Source organism: Aethalodelphis obliquidens, unplaced genomic scaffold (assembly GCF_003676395.1).
Source record: "Aethalodelphis obliquidens isolate GAN/ISIS:26980383/991018 unplaced genomic scaffold, ASM367639v1 scaffold95, whole genome shotgun sequence".
NCBI lineage: Eukaryota > Metazoa > Chordata > Mammalia > Artiodactyla > Delphinidae > Aethalodelphis > Aethalodelphis obliquidens.
Window position 1 is genome coordinate 3,150,539 of NW_020838039.1, and position 13,484 is coordinate 3,164,022.

Below are 13,484 nucleotides of genomic sequence, written 5' to 3' on the forward strand. Positions count from 1 at the left end.
TGAAGCCAAAAGTTAAAATGGCAAAATCACTGGCAGCTTAAGTTTCTAAACAGTTTTTTGAAGCAGACCTCCTCACTTACCTAGAATCACTTTGGACCTTCACCTGAGAAAGAAATCAGCTTCTTCCTTTTAAATCTTTTTTTGTTTTTTGCGTGGGGTGTCTATCTTTTTATACCATCAGTTATAGCATCTTTTTGTTTCTTAGAATCTAGCATAATAACTACAGGTACACTCGAAATCTATAAATATGTGTTGAAAATAATGAAATGAATGAATGATTAGGGTGAACATCTCAAGAAATAAACTCTTTTTGTCAAACTAATATTATAAAAATAGCTAACATTTATTTTATGCTTACTATATGCTACTGCTTTCTAAGATTCGTTCCATAAATTATCTCATTTAAACCTCTTAATGTTATGAGGTAGGTGCTACTATTATCCCATTGCACAGATTAGTAAATTGAAGCTTAAACCAGCTTAATCACTACCTAGTATATCATAGTTATTTGGTAGATGAATCAAGATTCAAACCAAACAATGTAACTCAAAAGCCTGTTTTAACCACACTGAAATAAATAAATGCCATGCCTAGGTGACTTCTATAAGCAATAAAAAATTATTCAACAAATAGCAGAATTAAATATTTTATATTAATAACACTATCTTTTGATATAATTTCTAGGAAAGAGCTAAGAGTTCCTAAAAATTTATGATGACACACAATACCTTCTTATGTGTCTTTTTAAATGGCAAAAGACTTAGATGCTACATAGAAAGTCAGTTATAGATTTGAAGCTGAAATTCAAGTTTCAAGGTTTTTAGTATTATTATTATTTTTTGGCTGTGCCATGCAGCATGCAGGATCCCTGACCAAGGATCAAATCCTTGCCCGCTGCATTGGAAGCACAGAATCTTAACCACTGGACCACCAGGGAAGTCCCTCCAGTATTATTTTAAACACGCAGTCGGGGTTTTGGCTGCTTCTGGCTCATATACTTTATATTTTAAAATAAATATTTATTTATTTATTTTTGCTGCGCTGGGTCTTAGTTGTGGCACGCAGGATCTTCATTGCAGCATGAGGGATCCTTAGTTGCGACAAGGGATCCTTTTTAGTTGCAGCATGCATACTTCTTAGTTGCGGCATGTGCACTTCTCAGTTGCGGCATGTGAACTCTTAGTTGCGGCATGCATGTGGGATCTAGTTCCCCAAACAGGGATCGAACCCGGGCCACCTGCATTGGGAGCGTAGGGTCTTACCCACTGGACCATCAGGGAAGTCCCCTGGCTCATATACTTTAACAGAGAACAGCAATTGCCTTAGAGATCTCTAGATTTCGTTAACTCACAAGTTTCATTAAATATATAAAATTAGAGCTTACTCTTAAATCGGTAATCAATTTTTGCACATTTAGAGGTCAGACCTCAGGTTATAATTCACTGAAGATCACTTTGTTCTCTAAGTTAATAAAATCCATTGTGATCTAATACAGTGTCATCCTCATCATGTCCAGAAAAACCCTCCCCACACAAGTGGATCAATATCTGTTGTAGAAAGTCTAGACTAGATTAATTGGGTTAGTGCCTGTTTGGATTTTAGTCATTTTATCAGAAGTGCCAGACTGGCTTCTAAAAATGAATGCTTTCCAGTGTCAAGTTCTAGTACCCAGGGTATGTCAGAGACATTCACTAGTATGCCCATACTTGAGACTTGGTTATTATTTAAGTAATAATATACTTCAGGATAGAAGTAAAACAAATGGTTCCAAAAAAGTACTAGGAATTTATCACTAAATTCATTTAACAAAATCTATATAACTGTCTTACTTTTAGGGTAGCTATAATAATCATACTTTATAACTCAGCTGCTTACCCCATGTTATAATATCTGTAACTAAAGCCACAGTCATTTGTCATGATTATTAATGAAAAATAGGCAAACAAAATTGTCACAAACTTAGTTTAAATCTGTTTTAAAACATTTTTCATAGCTACCCAAAAGTCCTAGGAGTATGCAGGTAAATGGAAGACTTTTTTAAAAATAAATTCTTCCATACAGTATAAGTTTAAACTTTTTTCTGTATGTAAATAGAGCTTTATTTTAAAGATTAAAATAGAAAAAATATTAAACAAAAAGTGAAAAAATACAGTACTATAGGATGTTTACAGTAGTGTTCTATGAGTAACAGAAATAAAGGATGCATTAGTGTATGTTCAAAGTTGGCTACATACATCACTTTTCCGTGTTTGTTTTTTCAGAAACAACAAAAATCAACTTTATTTTTAAATCTGTTCTAAATAAAATCTGTATCCATGTAATTGCAAACACTGTAGAAAATGGTTTCTGGAGAGGGTTTCAGCCTAGATGAACTAAAGTTTCATTTTTAAAAGTATAGGATACTAAAGATTTTAGTTTGATGTATATTAAATATAAAGCAGTTATATTTTGAGATAGACCTCCAATATATTGCCAAGAGAACCCTGGCTACAGGCTGGAAAGTCTTGTTTACAAACCAGGTACTGTCCCCAGAGAAAGGAGAATTTGAATTTGCAATTTGAATAAGAATATGAAACATCAATATTAGGTTCAAATAGTTAAGTTTAAAATGCACTAAATCACATATATTAGGTTCTAGTAGACATGAAGATAGACAGTACAGATGGAAGAAAAACTTAACTGAGAAAATTATATTTATTAACATAGGTTTTCAACATATTAGGTATTATGGATTGAATTGGGCCGCACCCCCCCCAATTCACATTAAAGACCTAACCCCCACTGTGACTGTATTTGGGGCCTTTAACGTTAAATGATGCCATAATGATGGGGCTATTTGATAGGACTCATGTCCTTTTAAGAAGAGACACCAGGGCTCTCTCACTCTCCTGTGTACAAAGCAAAGGCCATGTGAGGACACAGAGGGAAGGCAGTTGTCTACGAGCCAGGAAGAGAAGCTTCACCTGAAACCAACTCTGGAAGCATCTTGATCTTGGATTTCCAGCCTCTAGAACTCTGAGAAAATTAATTTCTGTTGTTTAAGCATCCCTGTCTGTGGTATTCTATCACGGCAGCCAGAGGAGACATCAGGAAACAGCCACCATTATTCCTTTCTAACAGGGTAGTGTGGTTTTGCATCTTGAGTAGCTCAGGTGTTTTGGAAAGAGCTTCCCATTACCCACCTGAGAATCCAGCCTCTTTGTGTGACATACACATTCATTTTTGCTGTGGCCCCACCAATCTCTCTAAGCCCATTTCTTGTCATTTTGCTGCCCTCACAATATGGAGCTATTTATAGATATCTATTCTACAACTCCATATCTTTCCTCTGCTCTGAATTCCTTTCCCCAATTTATGTAACTGGAAAATTCCCACCAACCTTCAGCACCCCAGGTAAGGGTCACCTCTTGCTTTGCACAGCCTCCCCCCAACTCCTCTAGCCAGTCACCACTCACTCCCTGGCACTAATTGTATCTGTGTTTTCTGAGCACTCCGTGTTTACATAGTAGCCTGTCACAATTATAATTTTGTTTACATGTTTCTCCCAACAGATGTGCAGTTTTTAATAACAAGGATAATGATGGAGTTTATTCTCTTTATTGAGTGGAGAAACTCAGAGAAAGTTTCACTAAAATAAATTGAGAGTCTCTTTCTAGGACAGGAGGGACACACATTTCAAGGGTTTTAATCCTTTCATTTTAGAAATACTATCAAGAGAGAGGAAAACCAATCCAGATTAAGTTTATTGAACATTTTCATCTGGTTAGGAATGCTTAGAAGAGTGAAGTTTTTTTTTTCATTTCATTAGTGATGTTTCCTCCAGTATTATTGAAATAGCCCTCATCAAAATATATGAAGGTCAAGGGCATTCTTATGCTTGAAAGTGACAATACTGAAAACAGTACTTCTGACTGGAAGCAAATCTAAAAAATAGATGAGGATTTGTGAGCAGGCAAAAGCCTAAACTGAAGGAACACTGGATCAGGAGCAAGGAAATCTGATTTTTCAGTTCATCATCTGCTACTCATTAACAGTATCCCTTGGTTGATACACACACACACACACACACACACACACACACACACACACACGTACCCTTTATCTATAAAATGAGGGGTTTTATAACAACTAAATTTTTTCCCGTTTTAACATTTTTTAGGATGTTCAATTGTTCTTCATCGAATTCTTAGGATTATTCTATATCACTACAGGATTTATTTAATGTAATTTAAACTTCATTATTTTAAATACACGTTATGATTTTGATACATGAAGCTGAGGATAGTCAGTACTAGTGACAGCACATGGTCCTGGCCCAAACCTGCTTGGTTAGAGATATATTTTACTGAATCACTCACCAACTCGTCCAAAAATGTGCTGCAGCACTTACAATGTGTCAGGCATCTATGCTTACTTAAAGAACTCACTTTAAAGTAAGAAATTAATCCATTCATGGTCAAATACATGGTCCTTTCAAATTCCAAAATGTCCTCTGATATAGGAATTGCTAGATCTTCATCTGATTCCGTGCTCACATGTCTAAACATCAGTGTAAAAGATTAAAATTTAAAAGTACTATGTCAAAATTCCTGGTGCTTGTACTGTCATAAAAGATGATCCAAAAAAAGAATAATAATTCAAAGTTATTCACCCCAAACTATTACTGCTTTATTAACAGCAAATCTTTAACAAGTAATAAGTAGAAGAAAAATTAAGAAACCTTTTTTGGAGGGGGGGAATGATTGTAGTCTATGTTTGGTTTGTATAAGAATTAGTATTTTCTTGTCAATATAACTATTTTGTTAATTTCAGTCATTATAAGTCTACAAATACTAGTAACTAATACTAATATCAAAATATTATTTATCTTAGAAATATTATGAATGAAAGTAATTTTCACTTTGAGGCAGAGTTTCATTTGAATTAATCAGAAGTTTTTGCATCTTCTTATTTATATTTCCAACTTTTGGTCAAAATAACTACATTGCACTGAATACTATTTGTGACTGTAGACCTTCTAAGAAATTCCACAGAGAAGAGTAGCCAAGGCAATTTGATAATATCCTCTTTTAACAGTTTAGAGCAGTCATGTGCATATTCTCTGACATCTGCAATTTCTCAAATTTTAGAAATTTTGAGCTCAAGCTTGACCCATTGTATCCTATCTTCATTACTAGAAGGTACACTGAGCTCACCAAAGAGTCAAAATGTTTGTTCAGTTTCCTTTCAATTCTCTAGCCACTCAGCCCCTGAAACCTCTGTTTTCTCTCCTAATCCCTTGTTTAGGTTCTAGATGAGACCTAATTGATCATTTGATTTGTACCCATTCTGTTTAACAACCCAGTCCACCCAAACCACGCCAGAACAAGAGTTCATAGGATAAAATATTGAAAATTACTCATACTTCTGTTTTATTGAACACAGTCCTCCATATCACAGTTTCCATACTGGATCCCCCACGTTCTACATTTTTTCACATTAACCTCAGTTTGGTAAAAATGATTTTATGTTCAGGATAATACCTACTGTGAGTACTACATAGTTTAAAACAAGGTACAAGAAAAGAACCCTAGAGTAAGAGTTAAGAAACAAAAGACTTTACTCCTTTGCCTCTGATCTCTATATGATGGGGGTCATGTTGCTTCATGTCACTAAGACACAATTTCTTCATCTATAATGATAACCCCCATATTCTTCACTGATTTGCTGCAATGAAAACAATAGCAGGTATGGAAATGCACTGTAATTCTCATGATATCAATATGGGATACTTTTATTGATTTATGAGATCTTTGGCTGAGGCTATATGAACTTGGACCTAACTAGAGGCAAAATATGGCACCACTGTCTAACTTTGGGTAATATGCATTACACCTAAACATTGATTTCATCATACTTAAGTGAGGATAATCCTACCTCACAGGATTATTGTAAGCATTTCATAACATATATATATATATAAATTCTTAGTCTAATGCTTGGCCCTGGTAAAAATATGCTAAAAAAAATAGCAATTTCAAAAAATGAGTAGAGTTTGTAAATTCATTGCTATCTTTATGTAATTCAATTATACTAATGAGAACTTTGTTAAATTATAATGTCTGAGGAATTTAAAATACTAAAGCAGAGCCTTGATCCAAATTCCTAATTAAATTCTTACATTTTAATACAAGGCAAATAGCCTTAAGAACATACTGTTAGGGATGTTTATGTAAACTGATCTAAAACATTTTTTCTCTTATTTATATATTTTATAGATGTAGATGAAGGAAGAACACAGAAGTGATACCTCAGTTCCCATCTCCTTTCATTAATTGATAAGCAATGATCACAGCTAAGAAAGCTTGTTGTACCTACAGGGAATGATGGAGATTTTTCCTTTCTCTAATTGCAACCCAGAGATTTGTGGCTGAGAAAATAATTGTTTCCTTTATTTAAAAGACCAGTAAGAAACAGTAAATAAAAGACCAGTAAGAAACCACAAAGAAACATAGAAACTATTCCCAGGGGACTATACTGTGTATGCTGGTTGGATGTATCAACATTGTCTGGTTTAGCACTACATCCATATTTTATGTGAGTTAGAGTGGAGGGAAGCCCCCAGAGAGTTGATACTGAAGGTGTCTCAGAAATTACTTAAAATTGCATTTACAGTTTTCCTTCAAATCTTTCAACTTACTTCCGAGAAAAAGAAAGATGTTTTGGCTATAGAATATATCTTCTAGCAGATGTCCATTACCATTTCCACGTGAAGTAAGTTTGCCTGAGGGACTCAGACACTCTGTTACAGCTTCGTAAAAGTTAAAATTAATATTCGACAAGTGTAATTTGTCTCTTGGCCTCAATTATCAAATTCATCATCTTGAACCAAAGTAAACAATGAGAAAGAGTGTGAAAGATGCCAACGAAATGAAGGAGACCAGGGAGATTGGGTTGACCTCAGTCTCCATCAGTTTCTAGCAAACCCTCTACTTCTTAGACTACTAAGCACCACAATGCTTTAATTTTCTCCTACTTACCAAGGGCTTGGTTTCATCTTCGTCTTTGAAATAATAGAGTTGATCTCCTTTGAGCACAAACCAACGGGTATGCCAAGTCTTGACAAAGCCTCCCTGCTTCCTCAGCCACCCACACTTCATGGCATTGTTCCGCCCTTGGCCTTGTTGGGGGTTCTCCATGGAGTCATTGCTCTCCTCCATTACCAAGCTGATGGACTTTCCTATTTAGCAAACAGACAACAACAACAAAAATAAGGTGCTCTGATATATTCAATTCCCTCTTAAATTACTCCTGTCCCTTAAAAAAAAAAAAAGCTGGAGGTAGGGTGAAAAATGTAAATTAACTCACATACCAAATTTCTAGAAGCAAACCACAAACCTGACAACAATATTCCTGGAGAAAACTTGGACAGAGTTCCTTGCGTCTTCCCACTCAGCTGTGAGATAGTATACCTTTTTTCCTAAGTAGACTTAAAGAATGGGAAAGTTCTAGAGATAATGGGTTAAGAAGTAATTTGGGGAAGGCAGCTATGCTCACCACTACACCACCAACGCAAGAGGCAATTTCTGAAGACAAACTAAAACCACCAACAAAAACATAACTCTCATGAAAATGGGCCTCTGTGTCTGGTGTGTACTGATTGGGACCTGTTTGTGCAGGCCTGTGATTATTTGAGCAAACTTAGCCTGACACATGTTACAGTTTAAAGGGACTATTTTAAAAACCTCAGTGGAAGACATTTGTTTTACATATGTAAAAATTTCTCAAGAGGTCTCTGCTCCCCTTTCCCCCAAAGTATCCCCTTGAGAGTTTCTTTGGCTGGTTAAGAATTAGTGCAGCTGAAAAAGCTTAAGAAAAAAAAAGAAAGGAAAAGAAAAATGTCCCGCCAGTGAGTCTCTTTCAAACTTCAGGAGTGAGTGGTGTGTTCCAGTCAACTGCATGATGAAGAAAATTTCAAGGTTATTGTGAAGGAATATAAGGTCATACACACTGTCCATAGCAAGCAAATTAATTTATCATAGAGGAAATATTAATCTACAGGTGAGAGGCTAAAACACCACAGTAAGAAGGTGGCTTTTGGGAGAGCCAGGGACAAGTGTTTAAGAACAAAAGACATTTTCCTGTCCTAAAGGCTTCCTGCAGGTTCTTGCCAATGTTTATTCCTAAGCACTTTTTCAGAAAGTGAAAACTACACTCTTACCCTTGTATCTTTCATGAGGATATAAGGATACAGATTAATTAATAAAACATAGATTACTCCTGTTCTGGTATATTCATGCACAAAGCTTCTATTTTTTCAGCAAGATTCCAGAAAACAAGCTGTCTTTCTATCTAGTCTTTATTTTCACTACTAATTTTTCAATTAATTTATGTGTACACAATCCTAGTTATAAATTCCATGAAGTTTCGACTGTCAGCCCTTGGCTGTTACGTTTCTTCCTTGAAGGTACAGGGTTAAACCTTGGACTTCTGGTTTCTTTGAATTTAGTCCTGCCCTTCCACTTACAGGGAAGAAGCAGAGCTAAATATTTCTTATTTTGACCATTTCAACCATCCTCTCAGGAGTTTTGCCACTTCCATTGGCATGCATTCTAATCTAGCTCCATCCTTGCTTTTATCGTCACCTCTTCAACCTACTTTTAATCTTCAGGTAGGTCACTTGACTGCCATCTATCTCATTCAATGTCCACTTTTTCCTTTCTTATCCTGAAACATCCTTCTGATGAACAGGCCCTCATCTCTACAAAACATCTTGAAACTTCCTTCTCTTCATAGGGCATTCCTATGGCAATCACCGCTCACTGCAGGAAACAGTCTCCCATCGTGTGTGTGCATGTGTGTGATGAGACTGGATCATGCCTGATGCTTCAAGTTTGTTATGCCCTTAGGGCAGGAACTTTCATCTCTTTTCTTTCACAGTACTTGACCTAGGATAAAGAGCCAAGTAAATCTCACTTTAAATGAATAATAAATGCTGTATCATAATTTAGATAATAAGTATGCTTACCTAGACCACTCTAAATAATATTTTTTGGTTTCCTGGTGTTTAAATTGTTCACATCTACAAAACTTGTTATCTCATCATTACCTATTTATTCTTTAACCAAATATATTAACTTATAAAATTGAATAAGCTCTTAAAACAATCCAACATACATCCACTTGCACACACACAAATCTAGAATTCATTGCACAACAACAAATTTTTTCTTTGCAGCCCTTCTTTTTTTCCCTCTCATATTAATTCTTTCCATTAAATTTGAAAAATCTCCTCTAAAAGGTTTCAAGGTAAATATCAACCTACCATCAATAATATAAAAAATACAAGTGTCCAATTCCACATTTGTCTACTATCAACCCTTAGTAAAAAAATGTGTGCACATTTGAACATGGTTTATGATTCTTCTTGCATGTGTTGTTTATAAGCCTAATGAAACCAATGACAGCATCACTCACTGAACTGCTGGCTATAATGCCCATATTTTCATGACTTCAGAATGCAACAGAAAGTGTTTTAATAGTACTAATTGTAACAATTCATTAAAACAGAAATGAAAAGAGATTGTATGATATCCCTAAGGGAAAATAATACCACAATTTTTGCTGGTTGAGTAAAGTTAAGTTTTACTAAGATAACCATAATTTTTATAGAGGAGTCTTGATATTTCTTCAAAAATCAAATGCTTCAAATTCTACCCTTCATCTTTAAAATAAGGATGTTGGACTGGATGATTTCCAACTATGGTCCCTTCTTGCACCCTGAAATCTACCATCTCTGTAATTCCATAAGCATAAGGACACCAGATATCCTCAACACTTAGTACAATATCTGGCATATGGTGAAGCTCAATCAATGTTTGATGAATTAATAAATTTTGCAATAGGTTTGGTGCTAGATATCTAAAAGTGAACATGATCTCCATCTGAAACCTGATCTTGCCCAACACCCAATCTTAGTAAAGGCTACCATGATATGACCAGTTGGAAAAAAGAAAAAGTGATCACTTTAGATTCCTGATTCCTCCTCACCCTGAATATCAAATGTACCTGTAAATTCAGAAGATGCCTCCAAAAAATATTTCAAATCTATCCAGTTGATTCCATCTCCATCACCAGTCTATTACCCAAGCCACCATTGTCTTTGACTGGATGATTCTGATGGCCCTCCAACTGGTCTCATTGCTGCCATTTTTAACCACAAACACAATGAAACATGCTCACACATGTTTCATTCTCCACAAAATAGCCAAAGTGAGCTTTAAAAAATTAAATCAGATAACGATTCTCTACTCTTAAATTTTTGATTGGTTTCCATTGTACTTATTTTAAAATCTAGAGTCTTAACCATGGCATACAAGGTTCTGAATCATCTGACACCCATTTACTGATCTAATCTAATCTCATACCATCACCTCCTCATTTCCCCGCATGCCACACACACACACACACACACACACACACACACACACACACTTAAAAGCTCTGATGCAGCAACACCAGGTTACTTTCAGTTCTGGAAACACCCAAGCTCCTTTATGCCTGGAGGGTTTTTTTTAAATTTATTTTTATTTTTTTATTATTATTTTTTTAACATCTTTATTGGGGTATAATTGCTTTACAATGGTGTGTTAGTTTCTGCCCCATAACAAATTGAATCAGTTATACGTATACATATGTTCCCATATCTCTTCCCTCTTGCGTCTCCCTCCCTCCCACCCTCCCTATCCCACCCCTCCAATGCCTGGAGTTTTGATGCTTGCTGATCTCTGCCTAGGCTGCTCTGCCTCATGCTCTTTACATGGCCCACCTCTTCTCATCCTTTAAGTCTCAGCCTAAAACCTACTACCTCCAACCACCATTACAAATCACCTAGTGAATTAGTTCCCCTCTTGTTATTCTCTATCACTGAATTCTGTCCTCTGTCTTCCTGACACTTCTCTAAATTGCTGTTTCTTTAGCTGTTTATTGCTGATCACCCCTGCAGGATCCCACACACTTCAACAGGTCAAGAACTTGCTTCTCCTCACTGCAGTATATCCAGTGCTTACTTTGTACTCAGCAAGCAATTGTTGAATCAAGGAATGAAGCTATGTAACAATCACAATAGAATTCCTACAAAGAATATTTTGGAAAGTTGTGAATTTCCATTTAATGCCTTAAAGAAGATGGTCTACCTTAAGAACTTGATTTTTTTTCCTCCTTTGACACAGAACACTTCAATTAACATGAAAATTGTTCTTAAACACAATGTTAAAATCACAAAATTTAAGTGAACTTGAAATTGCCCTTTCTGAAGAAATTCAAAACTGCACCTCTTAGCTTTGGCAGGAAATACATGTAATCAATTCTGGTTTTGCTTGAAGGAAAGTATGGTTCACTCACTCAGATTCTCAGAGAATGTTTTAACTGAATCTCCACTGGGAAAGTACTTTCCTGTGGTCAGGCCGTGGCAGCTGGGTTGTATATGAGATGCCAGTAGGACCATCGACCTCAGTGTTTAGCAAAGCAACAAAACAGTAACATAAATAAATGGTTACTCTAAACTAAAACAAAAGCAGAATTCAGTTAACTTGTGTATTCACAGCCTTAATGATAGCTACTGTATTATGCCGGAGCTCAAAACGGTCCCGTCATTTGATGGGCTAACAGATTTAAATTATTTTCCAGGGATGGAAACTGGTTTGTACATCTACTCGTATAGTACTTTTTTGCAACCAGATGAGCTAGGAACGCATGCTGCGAGTATTACATGGTGTGATCAGAAATGAAATTCCTGCTCTTAACAGAATTTTCTAGAAGTCCAACAGCCACACGCATAGGTATTATTTGTAACTTTGTTTCAACAAAGAACCTATAAACAGGCACATAAACAAAGATGTATCTAAATAGAATGCCATATGCTATAGAGCTGCAATGTGTTCGAATTTACCTACAAGATGACAATGTTCAGCAAACACAAGAGAACGGCAAAGGAGGAGGAAGCTACAGGGAAAGAGGAGGAGAGAGAACAACTTAAACCACGTTCCACCACAATGCCTCCTTAACACTCAATGAACATGTGCTCCCACATATGTGGGACCAGCGGGAGGTGCATTTTTACAGCCAGCATCAGCTCCCTCAGCTCTGGTGGGGAGAGTATCGCACCGTACACACATGATCCCAGAGCTTCAGAGTACACATGATTTCATACCACATGGCTGCTCAACACAAATAAACTACTCCAGTTGTTTAAAGAACAGTGGTTTGTTCTGTTGCTAGGAGAGAAAACAAATATAAAACTGGCAGAGTTGGTAAAATACTGCAATTTGTGAGCAATTTGTATAACTATCAAGGGTCATTTTTTTCACATCCAATTGTCACCTTTTGTGTTGACGGTGGAGCCTAACTCCTTTGTAAAATGAATGTGATTGCACTGTACATGATGTATAACTACAGAGGGCCAATATTTATCTGAATTCTAACACTTTTCTTATTAAAAAAAAACTTTTCTGTATCTGTTGCTAACATGCTGGTTTGACAAGCAGTAGTACATTTTATTGAGCTGTATGCCTAAATGCTAGCATATAGCCTTTCTATAGGTAATGGTTCACACCACAAAAACACACACAGGGAATTATATAGTATGTGTGCATATGTGTATGTATTCATTCATATGTGTGAATGCAAGTGTGTGTACACATATATGCATACATGTGTATATGAACATGCATGTGTGTGTGTATGTGGGTATATACACATTGTGTGTGTCTTCTTCCTAGAGAAGAAAACCCTTAAAGGCAACATATTTGTTAAGATTCTTTTCTCATTTTTTAAAATACTAAGTTCCACGCCACTGGCAGACATGTAAGGATATTCCTGCTGATCTGACATTCTTTGATGAAGCAAAGAACATAAAAGAGCTTTCCATACGAGGTTCACTGAACAAACTGGTTGTGGTATACTACTGTCAACCTATGAAGTTATATTTTTATTTTTATTATTTACCAGAACATTTCTTTAATAACTGCAATTATTTACCTGATTAGAACTTAAAACTCTTTTAAAATTCTAAATATTTAAATAATTTCAGGCCTGATTTCTCTCTCTCTCTCTTTCCCCAAGCAGGCACTAAGGAAAGGCCATATGAACACACAGCGAGAAGGTGACCATCTGCAAGACAGGAAGAAAGCTTTACCAGAACGTGGCTAGTACCTTGATCTCAGAGTTCCAGCCTCCAGAACTGTGAGAAAATAAATTTCTGTTGTTTCAGCCATCCAGTCTACGATATTTTTTTATGCAGCCAGAGCAGACTAAGACAATGTACATTTACAAAATGTGTGCACAAAAATATTTAAAGAATTACATCTTAGTAGCCTAAGTAACCTCTAACTAAAGAAAACTGATGAGTGAAAAACAGTGCACTTTCTGTACCTCACACTCTACCACACCACCTCTCCACTGGAAGAATGAATCAAACTGTGATACCTACAAGGGAATCAGCACTC

General features: G+C 36.0%; 1 protein-coding gene across 1 annotated transcript in view; it reads right to left on the bottom strand.

The window, feature by feature from the left end:
* ARHGAP24 (Rho GTPase activating protein 24) overlaps positions 1-13,484 on the bottom strand; it is a 506,772-nt gene that overhangs the window by 412,157 nt on the left and 81,131 nt on the right. Inside the window, exon 2 of the mRNA XM_027095828.1 lies at positions 7,020-7,219. Within this exon, the coding sequence (XP_026951629.1) occupies positions 7,020-7,199 (180 nt within the window). The 5' untranslated portion in view covers positions 7,200-7,219. The remainder of the gene's footprint in view (positions 1-7,019; positions 7,220-13,484) is intronic.